The 20,256-nt window shown below is 33.3% G+C and overlaps 1 protein-coding gene across 7 annotated transcripts in view; it reads left to right on the forward strand.

Moving 5' to 3' along the window:
* LOC118194570 (ELAV-like protein 4) overlaps positions 1-20,256 on the forward strand; it is a 180,566-nt gene that overhangs the window by 24,448 nt on the left and 135,862 nt on the right. For 6 of the 7 annotated variants that reach the window (XM_085818791.1, XM_085818796.1, XM_085818795.1 and 3 more), the window contains exon 2: positions 6,110-6,158. The exons of the other annotated variant lie outside the window; for it this stretch is intronic. In XM_085818791.1, coding sequence (XP_085674917.1) covers positions 6,110-6,158 — 49 coding nt within the window. The remainder of the gene's footprint in view (positions 1-6,109; positions 6,159-20,256) is intronic. 7 annotated transcript variants of the gene reach the window in all.

Below are 20,256 nucleotides of genomic sequence, written 5' to 3' on the forward strand. Positions count from 1 at the left end.
GTTTTTCTTAGAAAGTCCTCCACGAAGGCATCCCCCTTAGGCAGATAGCCCTAGTGTGCTTTGCCATAATTAAATACACCACCATAATTGATTTTGCTTTGTAAAGATTTAAATATTTCGAAGTAATGGCAAACAGGCTTCTAAATGCAGATGAACTGTTGCTTTCAGTTTAGAGGATCTAATGTAATTTCTTCTGGAGTTTTGAAAACTGGGCTTTTATAATTTCCCCTCCCCAAGAAAAGCTCATCTGTCTGCTTAAAACGAATGGAGTGTTCATTCCAGTCTCAATTATTAGCTTTTCTAGAATTTGTCCAACATAACTTTCTCCAATATTTAACTTCTGATACTTTTGATGTTTCAAATTATAAACGGCTTTTAGTATTCAAAGCATCATATGGGAGTGTCTTCGATGTTCAAAACAGTTTGCAAAGTAAAAGGAAATTTGAGTCAATGTAAAATAGTTTGAGAAACGAAAATCTTTTCCATCGGTCCTATTTCCTAGCCAGCACAGTTAACCGCAAATGCTTGTTAATTAATGGTCTCGGATTCGATCGATAATTTCCCATCTACCTAATGTTGAATCTTCCGGCGTCGGATGTTATAGGCTTTCGCCTAATTGCCTTCTTTAGGCGTAAATGTGGCTTACAGTGCTAATCCTTTTGAATGCTTTGAATGGCATGGTTGTGGAAATATTTATTTTTGTATCACTATTGGAGGATACAAACTGGCGTTTGTCCTCTTGATGGATTCCAATTTTAAAGTCCTTCTGAGATTGATCCAGGTGTTTTATTTCTTTGTGCAAGTTAGTCTGTGAATCGTACAAGAGTTTAGTTATGTTCATTCCAGGAAATAGTTTGTTTTGTTTCTCATACATGAATTGTTTCATTTCCGTTGGCATGGCAACTAATATAATCAATTAACGAATAATTTTCTACAAAATGTAATTCTTTGCTGTATTATGTTAGCATGCAGCACTAAATTTTGTTCAATGTTAATTGGAAAAAACGCTTTAGAACTTTCAAGAGCTGCAAAGAATGATCTATGCTATTTCAGTTTTTATTTCAACGGCTTACTGTTGTAACACATTGTAGGGGTACCGAGAATTTTCCAAAAGCAAAGCATGGAACTTGCGAGCCAGATTTCCCAATTGTTTTCTCGAAAGCTAGTAGTGTCTGTCACAAGGCACCAATTCTGTACCGTTTGTCATCATGTGCCTAGAGCTGCTGCGCCTGAATCGTTGAGTGAAACGAATTTTGTATTTGACGTAATTTAGCCCAAAGCTTGTTTCATAATTCTCATGTCCTATCTGATGATGTAAAGTTCACTTTGGTATTTGTCTGCATTCTGAAATTTTCATTTTGTTTGAACATGCTCAAAATCAGAAAGAGTTCATAATGTACATTTATTACTATTTTTGAACACTTTGTTGCTGATTAAAATTTATTGTATTTCAACTAATGTGGTATTTTATTTCACTACATGTAAATTTACTGTTTTCTAGTTCTGATTTCTTAGGATTTAGTAGCGTCGGAATGGGTAACACCTGAGCACTCTGGTAGACCATTGAACATTGGCTTGAGGATTATTGTTTCAAAATCTACGATTTATCTGGCGTTGTTGCATGAGCATTTTCGTCATTTTTTTCTGCGACACGGAATAGTTTCTCTTGCAAATCCTAGGTTGTTTCTTCTAGGTAATTAATACGTTAGTGGAACTTTAGAAGTCACCGAAGTTTGAGATTTCGCTACACTCTGGAAACCATGCCTATAATATTACTTCAAGAAACCCCACATATTAAAAAATGTCAGTCTCGACGTTTTCTTGTTATATTCAGTTCAAGTTTTTTCTAGAATAGAGAAAAAGTGATATTCAAGTCAATTTTTAAAATGATTTTTTGGAATTTTCGTGCAATAGAAGAAATTGCAGTGCAGTATCTACAGGAATATGGTGTTTCGCCTAAATGCACTAAGGGAAACAATTGCTTTGAATTTATTTTTAATGCAGTCGTCGCGAACATTTCACCAGAACAAAAAATCGCATAAGTCGGTTTGATTTATTTTCGGAATAAATACTTAATTAAAACTATGCTATACGTTTTGCAATTTTAAATTGTCTTCTATAAAAACTCGCCAGAGTGAGCCAGAATAGTTGTGCTAATATGCAAGTACTGACTTCCATAAAGGCATCGGTTCTTCAGATAAACCTAAGTGCTTTACCATAATTTCTATAAATCTACCTATTTCTTAGTGATTTGTTTTTTTGCCATTAAAAAGGTAAATCACGGTTATTTTTCTTTAGAAGCAATATGTATAGTATACTTCCCGTCTTGTTATGTTTTCCTAAACCAAATGGCTGTAAACATGTTAAGGCATCTCATCAATACAGTTGAGATATTTCTCTCGAAATGCGTTAACTTTCTGAAACTGATCCTAACTTTTTTAACGTTAAAGACGCCAACGTCAAGTCCACGTTTCATTCACTCGAATCTAGGTTCATATTTAAATGGATTGGTGTTCAGTGTTTTTATTTTCACAATTTAAAAAAAAAAGTTGCATATCCAGTTCTAGATAGATTAATCTCGAAACAAATTATATGAATCCGTGTTTATTCTATCATGAAATCATGCATTAACGTCTGAATAAAGCATATATCTGCTTGTCGAAAAATATACAGAACTGTGAAACAGCTAAACTCGGGAGCATATAAATATACAATAAAATTTCTGTTCATTAAATCTTTGAAAATCAATATTTAACTACGAAATCTTAAATGCGGTGATTCCTTACACCGGTATCATTGGATGCCTTTTAAGTTTTAACAAATTAGCCATTGTTTTAATAGCATTCGTATGTATTTCATTTTAATATACTATGTAAAAAATGAACTAAAGAGGCCGAGCGATAAATTCACTGAACACTGGTAGTTCGATCCGGCGACCGGGCTGGTTGCATAGACGGTTTCGAGGTTTTCTCCATGTGTAATGTGTACACGACCCAGCTTCCCTTAGAATGTTCTGCATGAAGGCATCTCTTCATTTAGGCATCGCTTGCTTTGTCATAATTAAATATACCATGAAAATTAGATTATGTAAACGGAGGTATATGAAGCTGATGTTTAAAGAATTTGAAGTGCTGAGGCGACTTGAGTTTTTATGTAACTTTCCACATTACTGATTAAATCATTTAGAGTGCATCCTGTGATTTCTTGTACACGTATTTTTCTAACAATGCCAATTCAGGCACTTTGCTCGCATTTTCCGACATACAAAAAAAAACTGTTGTTGAAAGCATCCTGAGATGATGCTTTTCCTATTTCATAAAACGATGAATGAATGTTTCTAAAGTTACCGTTGAAGACAATATAAATGAATTCTATTGGTTAACCTAAAAGCGATTTTAAGATGGAAATACTTCATGTATACCCTGCCGCACTATATTGATGCACACTATTTGAAAATCATGTGGCGCCACATCTTGGTACTTCCATTTCCCTTTTCAAGTGTTGAAACATTAGTTCAAAGACCTCTTGAATTGAATCTTGGCAAAAAAATCTTTTACCACCAGATCTCGCTCTTGGAGGAGCTTGAAAGGTTTACGTTCTGCTCGTAACCTCACCATGCCAACCCGCACCCCATTAAAAAGTTCTGAAAAGCTAACTAGGTTGCAACTGCAATGACCTTAAGCGTACCCTTCCCCTGATGTTGAGCTTAGTCAACCCATTTCCGTATTGTGGAAATTGAACGGGGTAAAAGAAAATTCTCCCTATTATCGAACCCCCGAGCGCTTTTTAATCCCCTTCGATTGAATTATACTCTAGAACACAGTTCGTAAGATCAATACTGTTTTTTCCCTCTTAATGCTTTGAAGTAAAACTATCAAAGCATATTGGTGTTCTTTGGACTGGTTAGATTTTTTTTCAGAATGTAGACAATTAAATGTTATCTCCATATGAATGATTTGGAAATGTATTTTAAATTTACCTAAACTTAAATGCAAGAGAATTTTAAACTAAGTTTGATAAAGCTAATTTTGAATATGTACATACTGAAAGACTCGGGGCCAAATTAATGGCATTTGATAACCTAATGCCTTAAATCTATTCCTATAAAGTTGCCATATGCGCTATACTGTGGTTAGACAGTAGTGGAAAATAACCTCTCCTGCAGGCTGCAACTAATGCATATTTAATGAAATTACGGGAAATAATGCTTTGTCTTTAAGTATGCGGAATGAATGTGAAAATGATTGCTTTTCCTTTTCTATTAAAATTACAAGTAAATAGTATTAAATAATCTATGTGGCCTTTTTCTGCTAAAATGTCTAGTTTGATAAATATCACTTAGTAAAATGCCAACAATAAAAGCAGTACTCTCGAGTTTTTCTGTGCGGTTTATCAAACTTAAGAATTGTAGTACTTCCCAAGGAATTTTTGAAGTACAGAAATTTAATTAATCCTAAAGGAATATGACTAGACTGCGTTCGGATAGTAAGCTTTTATGTATGAAAATGACTTTATCAAATTAACGAATTATTTTTCGATATTGTATTAAAATATCTTTTTAGAACTTTAAGAAGCATTTTAGTGTTATACTTTTCAATGGGATCTGAACATGTAATATTTGTAACAAATTATCCTGCATCCTGTGTAGCATTTTATCCATTGCCAATACTCTAGCTAACCTTTATTAAAAAAAATAATCGCATTTTAGCTTACTTTTTGTTTTTAAGATGTGCAAAATTAATAATGGAATGTTTTTTGCGGGTACACCACAACTGAAGCAGACCAATTCGAAAATAAGACAAGCTAAGGCAGGGAAATATACATTAATTATCGGAATAGTTATTTCGAGAACTTTCTGAAATTTATGACAGTATCGAGTGGAAGGACATTTTAAAAATGTGTTATGGAAACTTTGAAATTATAAAGTAAATTTCGAAAACATTTCCTGACATCTTTTTTTCCATTTCGTTTTTCTGGAACTTTCGTAAAGCAAAACCAGTTCAGATAACTATGCTTTCGAATCAATAAAGTTATATTTAGTCATTCCTAACTCTAACGTGAAATGAAATTAAACCTGCACGAAATGAAGTATGAAACAGGTGAACAGACGTTAGTATCCAGCTATTTCAGGATTTAAGCTTGGTAAAGGACGATCTCCATAATTGTCGAAAAACAGCCAACCCGACGTTGTTTACACTGTTGGCCAGTGAACCGCTTTTCTTCTCCCATAGCGTAAAAGGTTCGTTCTTTTATTTCCCTACTTTTTCGACAATCATATTTACATGCTGACTTTAATTGCATTTGATATATCAAAGTTCCAAGTCTGAAATGTTGCAATTCCAATTTAGTTATTTAAATCAATGAAGATATTTATCTAAATAGAGCGAGAAAAGAGCTTAAACAGCATTCCGCGAATTTTCTTCAACACTGGCTGCCGAAAACTTGTGCTTCACAACTGTAAAATTCGTTCTGCAAGATTAACTTTTAGAAAATTTTGGTTATATTTTCCGCGGTTGTTTATTCGCTTTCAAGTAAAAATCCATTTATAAAAGCGTATTTTAATTCACATATTCGCTCAAATTAAATCTTAAAATTCATCTCAAATGTATATTTCATAGTTCACTGCTTTTACATGAAAATTTAGTGAGCTTAGAATTGACAGTAGTAATTGACTTAGAATTGACTGGAAAGTAATTGACAGTAGATTTTGTTTAAACCTTTTTAGTTTGATTAAGCTAGAATATTGTGTAAAATTTGAAGGTTTATGTAAAATGATCGGTTTAAAATTCTTTTTCGAAAGAAGCAAGGGATTTAAATATAATTTATATTTTAAACAGTTCACTGCAAAATTGACCTGCTTTGATTCAAAAATATTATAAATTAAAAATCTATTAAATAAAATTTAGTCAAATGATTTTAATGTCATTGAACACTTAAAGACTGAGTATATCTTTTACGAAAATTCGTGACAATTTTATTTCATGTGGAAAGAACTGCATAATTACTTTTTAAAGGTGGCTGCTTCTACTTGAAACGTATGCTAAACAGTTTTTAAGACAATTTTGAATTGTATATCAATGTCTTCATATCTTTTATCCTGCACTTTCAGATGTCGGCGCAAACAAATGCAAAGCAAAGATTGGGAAAGACTACTATTGGTAAGTGGATTCCCAAACGTTGACTGTAACGACTAATGCTGCTAATCCACTAAACGCACAACTAGCTGGATATTTAAAAAAAAAAAAAAAAAAAAAACTAACGATTACATAATTACTAACATCCTGTTGATAACAGAAAAATTGCAATTTTGGATGTGTTCGTTCGTGATTGGTTATTTTTTATTTAAAATTATTTGACCAGACTAAGATTGCATTTTAACTTGTTTAGAGAAAATTAAAACGTATTCACATGATCGTTTTAAATATATTAAAAATAAAATTTTCTAGAATAACTATCCATCCATCTTACACGGTTTTATTTAAATCACATAGACGCTATCATTTAAAGCAGAGAAAATTTATTAGCTGTCAATGAATGTCTGCTGAAAGCTAAGTTTGAGAACTATCATGAACCTTAACGAATTTTCTAATATACTTTTCATCAACAGCATTATGTAATAAAATAATACTTTACAGTAATTAGCTGAAATTTGATTAAACTAAATCACGGAAATATTTACTTCATTAAGTAATCCATAATTTTAGAAAAGCTTTCAGGAATCATCTTGCTATGCAAATTTGTAATTGATAATATCAAATTAGAATTGAGAATGCCTTCCATAATTTGATATTAACTGGAAACTTCCAAGGGTATTTATTATTTAAGATTAATCCTTTACAATCCATTGTTTTGGGATATGTACTAAAATATTCGAATATTATTGTTTACCTTTAAATAATCCAAAATATCAGTTAACATTCTATTAACTCGGCCGTAGCCGAGTCGTTTATAGCAAGTCGATCGCTGCGTGTGGGACATGTGTATCCCGCCATTAACTGCGGTTGGGACACGTGTCCCAGTTTGTCAAAAAATCCCATGTGCTAAATTTACCTTATTTATGACATATTTTGTTCACCTGAATAGAAAATGGGGTATTTTTAAATTCGTTGTCAAAGGTTTAAAAACCAAAACTTATTGCAGAAATGCTTTTGTGTCATAGTTTGATGTGCAAATATAGGTGTAAAACAGGAATTCATAGGTTACAAAATAATAATAGACGCTATAATATAACCACGTATACAGATTTTAAAGTCTTTCAAATTACTTGATTTGATTTGGTAAAATTCTTTTGCGGCAAATAATTTTCACTCCTGTAATTTCATGCGAAAAGAAAACTGAAGTTCTCGATATAGAGATGCAGTTGCCAGATTCATGGACAGAAATAATCAAATCGCTTTCAGAATTAATGAAAAGTATATAAATACTGAAGTTGGCAAGTTTTACCTCTTGTCTTTACAAAATTCTACTCAGTGTTCCATTTAAGGGCAACAATGGAATTTCGTTGAACCTAGACACCGAGTACTCGACTCTTTAGTAATTAATATATTGTATAAAAATAGACTGTAACGGACTGCAGATTGAATACTTCATCCATAAATTGAAATTATTTGAATTACCTGGAAACGGTGAGAATGAATAGTACTTACGTTACGATATTTCCCGAATTAACATTCATTGGATTACTTATCGAGTGCTATGGTCGCTGCCCATTTTAATCTTTGCCAAGTATTTAATCGATTCGCCTTGATTACAAACACGAAATGAAGTTTGTGATGAAATTTAAAGGCCGTAACTCATTCATTCGTACCTTGTAATGAACGCTACGTGAATATCAATGCAAAAGACTCGATGATTCGTATAATTTTAATCAGCAGGGTCTTCAACGGTTCGCCATTTTTCGATTTAACCTATATAAGTGGGCGTTCATGCATTCAATTGATGATTTTTTAAGTTCAACCTACTGCTATTATTTGCATTTGAATTTATTTAATATTTGTGTAATGCATTTATTTCAATAAATGTAACTATATTAATTTAAATGTAATTTTATGTTAAAAGGCCCAATTAAGTGAGGATAAACTGGCTTGAACGTCCCAAGTTCTCTCCAACAAGATTGTTTGTTAGCTTCACTGATTTGTATTTACATGACTATAGTTCCCTTCTATATCACACTCCCATTTAAGTTTCAAATTTTGTGAACTGCTTAAAAATCTGGCCAATATTCTAAGAAAAGTTGCGTGTAATAGGAAGTTGTTCGAAAATGTTATTTGTAATGTACGCAAAAGTTTATTTTCACGGTTGCCCGAGAAGTTTGCATTGTACTTTTAGTGTGTTTCAGAGAAAATTTAGTCTTAAAAAAAGCCTTAAAGAAACCAGTCGCTAATAATTTATATTTCTAATCCTTCCCAAAAATAGGCGGATGGTCTTCTCGTTTGGCCTAATCAAATAACCGATTTCATTTTGTCGCATTCGCTTTGATGCCAAAAGAATATTCGTTAGGTTCTTGAACCTGTTGTCTCAGATGCCCATCAAATGAATCTCGTTGCGAAAATTAAAATATAGCAAGAATGGAATATAAGCATGTTTAGATCATGAGAATGCATGTTTAGATCAAAAATATTTAAGAATTTATGAAACTGCTGAATTTTTGTTTTGTTTTTCAATGTATGATATGATTATGTCACGCCTTCATTTAAGGGGACTCTTACACCTTAAAACCCATACGATCTTCGAATATGCGACTGTTGCAAGAATTGGGATAATTTATTTTAAAAGCAATTACTTCCAACTTTTTACAGCTCACTACATAATATAGCTGCTTTCTGAAATAGTAATCAGAACGTTTGTGTTGCCACAAATATTTTTATAATTTAACCCGCTTTTTGACAAAATTTTTCATGTTTCTACCTTGCTCGCACAGTTTAAAACATTCTGTTGCATAATTGTTATAAAATGTTATAAAATCTATATATATAATTCCACATTTAATATATAGATTTTATAACATTTGGAAACTACTGTGAACCAAAAATTCTAAGAATTTAATTTTAAATTTTTATTTTATTTGGAGTCGAGTTTATAAAATGTATTTTTTTAAAAAATCTAATGTTTTCGTCCATAAAATTTTTTACTATTAAAATATTAATCAGATTTTTGGTTCAGTTAAAAAATAGGGCTCATTTAAAGAATTCCATCCAATTTCAAGTATGTACCATTAGCCATTTTTAAAATATCGTGCGCGCAAGGTGGAAACGTGACTGAAACCTTTTGTCACAAAGCGGATTTAATTACAGAAATATTTGTGGCAACACAAACTTTCTGGTTACTAGTTTTTTCAAAGCAGCTATATTATGTAGTCAGCTGCAAAAAGTTCGAAGTAATTGATTTTAAAATAAAATATCCAAATTCTTGCAACAGTTGCATATTCGAAGGGTGTTAAAAGGTTTAAGGTGTATGAGGCCCCTTAAGTCCTCCGAGTAAGCATCTCTTACCTTATGCACATAACCCTTGTGTACTCGACTATAAGAGACTTTAACTGACGAACTTTCGAAAATCGCACAGTTTCATATTTCTTAAATAGTATTAAGTATGCAATGGCATAGACGCTTTAATCGGATCTGCTTGAGAAAATTTGATACGGTTTAGGCACTTAACTGTCATTTAGTTTATTTGGCAGGTATTGATCATGTGAATGAACTTCAGTAACCTGCGCCAAGGATATGTCCGTAAGATATCCACCCATGTTTCTAGGTTTGGTCTTCTGCGAAAGCGGACAGTGATCGTTGTTGAATTTTTAAATTTTTTAATATGTTGGTCGAGGTGAGATTTCATTATAATGACATAAACTACAGCCAATTCAGATTAGAACAACGATATTGAGATTCTCCGATTAGGAGGACAGAAGTTTCTGAATTTCTTAGTGCTATATTTGCTTAAGGCAGTTTTGGTACTGCATATTTGGCGGACTTGCAGGACTTACTTGCAGGTATTGCTTAAAACTTCATTTGCAACATATGAACCAGATATCGTTCTTGTATTAAATACGATAAATGTTTATAGTGAAATTTGTAAACCTTTAACTTCCGTACATTCAATAATGCATAATTTTTCTAAATTTAAAGTTCGTCAGTTATCAAATTTTACTTTTTCTCAAGTTTGAATGAATTACTACCTCATGAGTTACTTCACAACATGCGATTTTCATTCGCCTTTTTATAAAAAATAAAGCTAATTGTTTTGAGCAATAACCAAACTGAATATCTAATTTCCAGTCTAGTAAATAATTTTCCTAATATTTACATTCATGGACATTTGGTATTATAATTCAGTTGATAGAACAATTAATAAGAATAAATGCAGAAGGATAGACGTTTGTCTAAATACTTTCACTTACTAATTATGGATAACGTTTAATAAAATTCGCTTAATATTTTACAATAATTCACCTAAAAAAAATAGGTTTGCTTCGGAACAAAGGTTTACAAATTTGTGCATGTAAAAGATTCATTGATTATCCTTATTTGTATGCTGAATTCAAGAGCTTTAATTTTCTAAATGATAAATTCCATACTAACTATTGGCAATAAATGAAAAAGGAATTTATATAATTTAAGTGCATGAAGATTTCAAAATTGATTTCTTTTTCGCGTTGCTTAATAGATTCGTTTGCCATATTCAAAAACTGTTTAGATTTATACGAGTAGTTAAGAGCAGTAAGCATAAAGTAATTCGGTCGTCAAATCATAATTTTACGTAATTTGCACCTTTGTGAATTTCTGGTAAAATATTTGGGTTAATATGTAATTGTAAAATCATTATGCATAATCTATGGCAACTTTGCATTAAGAGATTTATATTTTAACGTCCAACATTTGACATCTGTGGAATAAATCCAAACACGAAATTAAAATCTTGAGATTGGATTTCGCAAATATAGCTGTCGCACCTTTAAACTTTTTTACGGTTTAGCTGCAGGCAGATAGGAGCACGCTTTCATCTATAGAAACCTCGGATTAAACGGATCGTTCTTATCGAGTGCCATGGTTCGGTTGCGCTGCCAGACAACCACAGAAATCGAATCCTTCAAGCCTCACTCTCAGCCTTTTACAAACCGTCTTAAATCCCGGCAGCCGTTTACGTAATCTGAAGTCGACCATGCATACCATTCCGCCCCTTGAGTGGAAGATAGCGCGGTGCCCCAATATCAGTTTTGTTGTGCGAGCTACTTTAAGGGAAACTTCATTCGAATGTAGTCGGATATCCCACAGGTAAACAAGCAAAGATGTGGCTTGTCGGTTAGTCAATATTTTCTCTCACCTCCTTCGCGAAGTGGTGAACAATTAATTTCTACTGTTTGTTTAGCTTAGTAGCATGCAGGATAAGTTAATGGAATATCATTGCATTTCAATTTTATTTAGTTTGAATAAAGTTATTAACGAGACTGTTTTATCGTTTGAATATAGACTGATTATATTCATGGGAGCTGGTAATATTTAATTCTTCGCGCCATTTATTTCACCTTCTCTGTAAAAGATATATCATGGTACAGCAAATTCACTAGGATAACCGGTAAAATGCTCAGTTTATTGAATTGGGTACAATTTTGACGTATCTTTGCTACTGAATTATGTGAAATATTGTCCGTGATACCAAGCTGTAATTTTTATTTAATGTAAACCATGATTTGAAGTTTATAAATTTACTTTGGTTTACAGGTTACAGAAATTCCGTATTAATCTAAATTGAAGTTCCAGTGGCTGAGTGGTTAAAACAAATGATAGTTTAAGCAGAGCTTCAATACTGGTGAGCGGGATGACTACATGGCGTTTTTAGTTTCACCCCGCGTAAAAGAAATGAGCAAGTTTATGTTCTCCTTCAAGGCATTTTCCTTAAAATGCTTTCAAATTCTACGCGCTTTAAGTTCTATGATCTGAATTTTGCAATTAAAGCGTAATCATTTTAGGAATTTCTGAATTTTCAGTGCTTGCACAATTTCATGATTTCTGTGAAAATGATCCAAACCACACTTATCTTCCTTTCGCATGAAATTATTCATGCTAATAGACTAACTACCTGTAATATGCATGGCCGTTGCTAATATTTAAACTTTGATTGTCTTGGTAAATACGTAAACATGGTTCTTTCAGTGAGTTAATGGCAAGAAATTATTCCATGTCAATATTTTCCTTAATTTTTGAAATGAAATTTTTTAAGTTTACCTTTTAAGAAAAGTTGATACTGTCTCGGTAACTGGAATAGTAGCAACTCTAACTCGCAATCCATTGGACTTTGCGCGAAGAATAACGGTTGTTAATTTTTGTTAGTGTAAAATTTGCTTCCAAATGGACGAAGGTTATCATAATAACGATAAGGAAATAGCGTAAAATTAAGATATGAATCGCATTTACCAGTAGTCAGAGTTTATATCAATGCTCATTAGATGGGTAAAGAAACTAGTTTTTCTGCTATTATGGACATTTCATTTAAGTTGAGAAAAAACTAGCCATATTATTAAAAAGATGCAAAATAATCTCAATAATTTGATTATGTTCAATAATATTAGTGTTCTTTGAGTTAAAATGAACTGCAGTTTAATAAATTTTATTTCATTTTCGTCTGTGGACATACTTTTATTTGTTTTTAGTCAGCAAACGTGTCCGTAACCTTCCACCTCTTTCCCAAATTTAAGTTTGATCGATCCCAGAAGAGCTGCAAGGAAAGTTCAACACTAAGTAGTATCAAGGCAGAATGAATATTTAGGTGCAGGTGTATTCCAAAATGAAACGTTATTTCTATAGTTTCTCGAGAAAAATCGTATCCAATGTTTTTACGTGTTAAACAATTTTCACCTTAAGTTACCAAAGGAATTTCATAAACTATTAGTGATTTGAACAGTACTGGATACTGTTAAAATAGCTCTTTTCAACACATTATGCATTTTTAGCACGATGTTTAAAACTCGGAGGAAATATATTTGAATATAAAAATCTGTAAAGAAAGTGGAAGATTAATTTTATTATCTCAGGTGCAAATGCATGCCTTGAATTCAAGTAAATCTCGCCGGAATCTTTTTCCTAATTTTCATATAAACAGCTTAACCACATTAGTTTTCTTCGCATTCTCTTCCTGGCAGTTGAACAAATTTCCTGTAAGAGACTCTTGATTCTGTCGCACGTAACACATTCGATCTCGATTCCTTTAATATAGCCTTCCTCGAGATCATCCTTTCCCATAGACAGAGAACTTTTGCCTTCAATAAATTCGATTTAAGGTGTTCATATCCCCGCTTCGGTGAAAGCCATCGTAAAGGTAACTAAGAACAGTTAAGCATTATCTTCACAACGGCCCACCTGTGGCCGAATGGTTTAGTGCTGAATACTGGAGGTTCGACCTAGATCGAACGGGCTAGTTGCATGAGTGGTTTTCTCTTGAATATGAGGTAGTACCTCTTAGAAAGTCCTCCACAAAAGAATCTTTCAACTTTGGCAGATAACCCTCGTGTACTTTGCAATATTCAAATAGCCTAATCGTTTTGTAATGGCCAAATCAAGTGTACGTATGTGATATTGCGCATCGATTTAAGATATTCTGAAATGATGGAAGATCTTGCAAACAATTCTCGCTGAACGTTTGGGCAGTATTCTGAAACATTTGATGAAAGAGTTCATGATATATCTGCACGATAAATTCGGATTGGCTTTGAGTTCTCTTTCAAACGGTAGTTATGCGATGAGCTGATCGATCTCTCCCAAATATTGAACTTAATGTTTTTGAAATTGAAACTCATTTGAAATAATGAGCCTCTAGCTTAAAGCTCCTTTGAGATCAGCCTGGTTTGAGATTTCCGGCAGATGTCTAATTTGGCCGAGACGTTTTCCCGAAACAAAACGTCTATACGAGTCAGTTTGCCTTAGAACGTTCTCCACAAGGGCATCCTCCTCCTTGGGCAGATAGTCCTTGAGGCTTCGCCATAATCACATAAACCCAAACCCAAACAAATTTAATTAAAACTAGATGGGATTCTAATTTGAATGCCAGTGTTGTAATTGAATGTCCTGCCGTTTGATATGCTTATTATGCGATTGCTAGTTCAATTTTAATAAATAGCCTTGATGTCTTAATCCATTAATTTCATTTAGACCAACATGGAATTTAATCCGAAAACTTGTATTTATCTTGTGGAGTAATTTTGGCATGTATTGATGGGAAAATTCAGTTAGATATGCTTTTAATCAAAATTTCTTTCGCTGAAGAAAATCTGAAGTTGTGTAAATTATGCACTGTTATGCGTTCCGGTTCTTGATTTTAAACCGTAATAAACAATATTGCTTGAAATATTCATGGGAAAGAGTATTTAAAACTGGATTTTATATATTATGAGGGGAAAATTTGAGTTTTTACTGCAGAAGACACTCGGACAAGAAAATTTCAAAATTTAGTAGTGGCATATGTAGGGCTGTATAGAAATCTACTTAAGACTTATGATTAAAAAACGTACATTATGATATCCATGACATTACGGGGAAGGGAGCTCTGAAGACTGATTAGAAAATTTGCTTCGGCCCACTTTTCCCGCGTTACATTGCGCCTCATATTGGCTGACGAGGTGATTGGTAACCATGACAACCCGATTCAACATCCTAACCCGAATTGGACAGACATCGATCTGCTGAATCACGAAAAGAGGCGGTGGAAGGAAGCGGAGTAAAGGTGTCCAGAAGTTTTCTTAGTATATCGGATTAAAGTAGTGACCAGCGGGCCGATAAAAACTAGCAATTTATGCCATAAGTATCCAGTTTATTTTGGCAACAAATTTCTGGCATCTCGAATAAAACATGCTGAGTTGTACCAAGGAAACTAAGTAACGTCACTCTTGTATTAAATCAGCTGGAACACTGGATCTAGTTCCGTTAATTACCGGAAAAATGCCGGTACCATATCGGAAGACTATATTTCTGAATATTTAAGTGATTACATAAAATGCATTTCTTAATCTAGATTTTAACTTTGTGATCTTCGGTGTTAAAGCTGATGATTCTAGCAATAGGCAACTTTAAGTGAAGTTTCATTTTTCAATTCCGTAGGCACCGCTACGAAGTTAAATATGCACACTTTAGAGCAAATTAAATAAAATCGGCTTCATCCTTTCAAAAACTATGGTTATTAAAGAAAATGAACTCTTGGCCTGTAGGAATGTAAATTTATTGCTAGGGCCTCAATGTTCAGCGGGTATCACAGTAAGAATAACGAGAGATGTGATCATAAAGGGCATGAATCACTTTTTCTTGTATTAGTTATGTAATTACGCTTGCAGAAGAATACATTTTTACTGTTTTTGTTTGAAAGCTTAATAGTATGCAAAGGAAGCCTTTCCCTGAAAAATATTCATTTCTAACTGAACAAAGAGCTTGAATCCGTGGGAAAATATTTTATACTGTTGTGAAATTGAGAAACATTTCTCGGTGTTAACAATCCGCCTCAAGCTACTGTCAATTTGCTAATACTTCTGATAAATTGTATGCAGAGATAAATTGTTGTGTGTTATAACTTAAAATCTTAGAATGTAAGAAATTTAAACGCATGTTTAACATGTGCAGCCAACAATGCAAGAGAACTGACTGTGGAGAGAGCGTTTGATACTTCTTTCTGATTTTATAAAGTGGTGTTTGCACATTTCTAAAGGTTGATCTGTTACCGGAATATTGCCTTTAAAGAAGCCAATAACATGCAACTTTTTAACCTGTTTGACTTGTGGTATACGCATTAAAAATAAGCTTAAGTCTTTATACAACTACAGGAAGAACAGGTTTCTATTAGCGTCAAATATTGCTTAACAAAAGTATCTAGAAATTAAGCTATGTATCTCTTATTCTAAGACTATACAAGATTTTTCAGGGAACACAAATTTTATAGGCAATGCCTTAATGCTTCTACTGTACGACCACGTATTCCAGATTTATGTAAACATCCGGTTTGGAGCGGAAGTAGGAATATCTATCTGTCATGTAAGGGTTGGTGCAGTAGCCCGGTTAGATTTAAATGGTTTTTCCATTTCATGCTCTATATTTCGAGTGCTGCGCAACAGAAATTTTTTGTCTGCGCTTTATACATTTTAAGCTTGATGTACCGTGACATTTTAAAATTATAGAATTAAAATGCATAGAAACATCAGATCGTGACGTTTCAAAGAAAAACCATTAAAATAACTAATAGTAAACTATTTGTCTTAATACAATTCATCATCAGTTTATAAATATTTTAATAGATATTAATTTAAGAATAATTTAAGATAAATTAATTTAGATAATGTATCTTGGTTAATTTTAATATTTTCAAACATTGAATGAAAAACTTATCTGTTAAATATTCTTTAAGAAATTACATTCATTAATATAATCAAATAATTTATAAATAAAAGCAATTTAATGAGAAGTTGCATAAACATTATTTGGGTTTAATTAGACATGCCATATCTTTTCCTCCTCTACATTTTTGGCTGCGTAACTGGGATGGTCATTCTTCCTAATTGTGATTCATCACAAACTTTAATCACGTTATACACTAATTTCTTAAAATCGCTGCGGAAAAGTTTGTTTCTAGAGCTTTCTGGAACACTAGAAATCGTAAAAATGAAGATTTTAAAGTATCAGTAACAGCGATGCTCAATGATTTTAAGAAAAAGCACTAAATAACCCTGGACCTCCGAGGGAAAAAAATACCGGCGCTTTTCACCCACCCCCTGTGATACTTCTTAATCAATTTGAAGTAAACATCCAATGATGGAACACAGCAATAACTTTTATTTTGCACTAAAAAAAATGGCGACATACAAACAAGAGAAGAAAAGTTAAACTTATTTAAAAAATAATTATGCTTCGTGCGAGAAAATGCATGCGGCTGTAAAGCCTATGTTTTAATATTGCCAGTAACCTGTACATTATTTATATATTTCAAATACAGATTAATAACGATATTAAATCTGTTACAACTGCTACGACCTCCGAGAGGGGAAAAGTACCCACAGCCCTTCAATTAAACTGACCCATCTTGGTTAGACAGTATTTACCGACTTCTTTTTAGGAAAAAGAATTGAAATGTATTTCAAATTAAAAATGATAAATACCGACCATTAACCCTCTGGGCGGCCAGGGTTTTCGCTAAGAAAGCACAAATTTCCCAAAACTTACTATGAGAACAAATTATTTTTTGATTTTAATGCAAAAACTCTCTTGGTATTTCATACCTGGATTTGTTTTTTGATATATTGCCTTAATTTCATTGACATATTTTAATATGCACGTATATATACGTTCTTACAGGTATCGCAATATTCTAGGCCGTATATATACAGCATTGCCGCTTAGAGAATTAATGCTGTATGAATTAAAGTCAAAACTCAATTTTGATTTTCTTAGTTAACGAAATCTTACACATGCTTATCACTACCAGAATAAATGATTAGCCATGCAGTGCAATTAACATGATAGCTTACGATAATTTCGCGCAAAGACGGATGTCTTCCGAAGTTCCTTTATGAGTGGTTGTAATGAAATATTTCATCTATAAAGTTGCTTGAAAGATTTTGCTCAGAAACGACAGGTCTTGTATATAACGGTTCGAAAGCAATGAACCCACTATTTTAATGTATTTGTTATACTACGAGTACTTTGGATTTCTCGCAACATACACAATCCGTAATCCTTTCAAAGTACTTTGCTATACTTTCAAAGTATATATAAAGCTAGCTATACTAGATCCCTTATTACTTGCTGCGTTTTCTAAAAGTGGGGCTGGATTCAAAATATAGCTTTTGAAAATAGCTGCTGAAATTCAAAATAGGTTTTAGAAGAACGCAGTACCTTCATATTCAAATTGAATGGCTCATGCATATGCAGTATGCAAAGGAAGAAACCGTGGATAAGAAAATGGCTTAGAATTTATAGTCTTTGAAACCTTTCTTGAATTTTCACCCACGCAGTTTTCTAATGAAATTCAAAACACTTGCCTATTATCTTCGTAAAAAAGAAATGTTCCAGTTAGCATTTGCTTCCAGAGGAAGTTAGTTTTAATAGTTCGTGAAGTACATGCATTATTGTACCAAAATTTAAAGTCTGGTCAGGAATGGAAAAATGTATGTACCTCGTATTAGGATAACCAGGGGATAGCTTTTCAAACTACCTTGTCTGAAAATGCATTGAATTATTCATAATTTGGAAGCAAGCCAAAACATAAGTCGTCACGAGATTCTCAAATTCGGCAGAGAAACTGATTTTGAGTCGACAGCTTTTCTTTCTAGGTGACAATTGTCCCCAATTTCTTTAGATCTCGTGCTTGGTCCGACACGCACGTGTCAGACGTTTCGACGCTAACCTTTCTTACGACATAATGACCATTTTTAGATATGTTGAAAGTTGGATTCAATTAAGTTACTGTTGAAATTTAATAATAGACGCTGTTGGAAAGACGCGGAGGCTGCTTGACAAATACTAAAGTCAGTGTATTTACTCGACAGTCTATGCGTTTGTGTGATATTTAATAGAAAAAATAATTCTTATAATTTATTAGCCACATTCCCCATTTAAGAAGCTCTAAGCTCGTTTTTTCTAATCTGTTCCATTTATTACATGATTTCCAGAGATGAATCTATTTATTCTCATATCATGTTCTCAAACTATTTTTGATGTATTGCTGAGGAGCACAAATTACCTCTGTTTAAGGCTCTGATATTGTGTGTACCGGAGATTTAGCAAGCCTGATACAGGGAAGAGTGAGTAAAAAGCGGCAATTATATCAGGCTGTCATTCCGAAATTTAAGTGTTTATGGTTTTCTTCGCGTGCGACGTGAAAGAGCGTGTTTTATTAGCAAAATTCTTTATGCAAGCATCGCTCCCCGTAGATCAATAATCCTAGTTTTCCTTACCATTGATTAAAAAGCCATTCCCGATGGCAAGGCTTATTTGTAGAAATTGTATCACTCTCTATACAGATGGATCAAAATAACGAGAGAATGTTCGTTCAGCTTTTATAGTGGAAAAAATGTTAGGTTCCGATTACACCCAGCTTATTCAGTTTTCACTTCTGAACTTTCTATGGTTTATCAGACTTTAATTTCCTCTCTAAACAACGTTCCGTGAATTTTATTATCTACACAGTCTTTGAGTGCGTTTAATTGAAAGATCCTACTTATAGTTCGTATCGCATTATTACCGAAATTCTGAAGCTCATTCATATTCCGTATTCCTGGATCCCTAACCACGTTGGCGATGAACATGCGGATATTACAGCTAAGGCTGATACTGCAATGATCAACCATTAGCGGATATCGGGGCATTGATTAAACCCAAAGTTCTCAATAAATGGCAGATACATTGGGATGATCAAGCAAACATTAAGCTGAAAAAAATGTTAAACCCACTATAGAATGCTGGCCGTCTATGCTAAATAGAAGGGAAAAAGTAGTCTTAACTCGTTTGAAAATGTGTCGCTCTCGACTGACTTATGAGCATCTTCTGTAAGGCGTCAGATATTCACTTGGTGTAAACTGCAATGGAATCCTGACAGTTCGTCATATTTTAATAGAATGCCAATCTTTAAAATATTTTCGCCTAAAGCATTTTGTTTCAATCTAAATTTAGAAAACTTGATAGACAGACAACCTCATTATAAACTGTTCGATTTCAAGATGCTGACTGTTACCCTAAATTATAACTGTTTACTTTTTATCAGATCTAAACTGTATTGTAGCTGCACCCATACAGTATTTTAACATTTTAATATGTGCGTTTCCTTAGTTTTGATATTTTTTACCCTATCATGGGTGGTAATTGTTTTCTACAGTCTGTCAATGTTCCGGTCGTATTTTTCTTATCCGTGACGTAATCTGACGATTGCTTAGTTTTTATTTACGTATCGCTTTCTAGATTACCCTACTATTTTGTTCTTGATTACTTCTTGGATTACTGATGAATTACTGGAAATTGTCGATTCAAGCATTTCGTTTGGCGTAGATAACCTCGAAATGTTTTCTACCAGAAATTTCAGTAGAAATCTGATGGCATCACCAGCGGCGGAGTGGTCAATTCGTTGAAAATCCAGGGTTCGAAATCCAGCGAACGGGGATGAACGTTATCGTGTATACGAACCAGTTTCCTTAAAGTCCTCGGAGAAGGCATCCTTCCCCTTAAATAGCCCTTGCGTGCTTTGCCATAATCAAATAATCCAAGCCTTTCCTGATGGTTAATAACAAACCCGAGCAGG

The sequence above is a fragment of the Stegodyphus dumicola genome, chromosome 6 (genome assembly GCF_044657685.1).
Source record: "Stegodyphus dumicola isolate Sdum_Otavi_A_Nest chromosome 6, ASM4465768v1".
Taxonomy (NCBI): Eukaryota; Metazoa; Arthropoda; class Arachnida; order Araneae; family Eresidae; genus Stegodyphus; species Stegodyphus dumicola.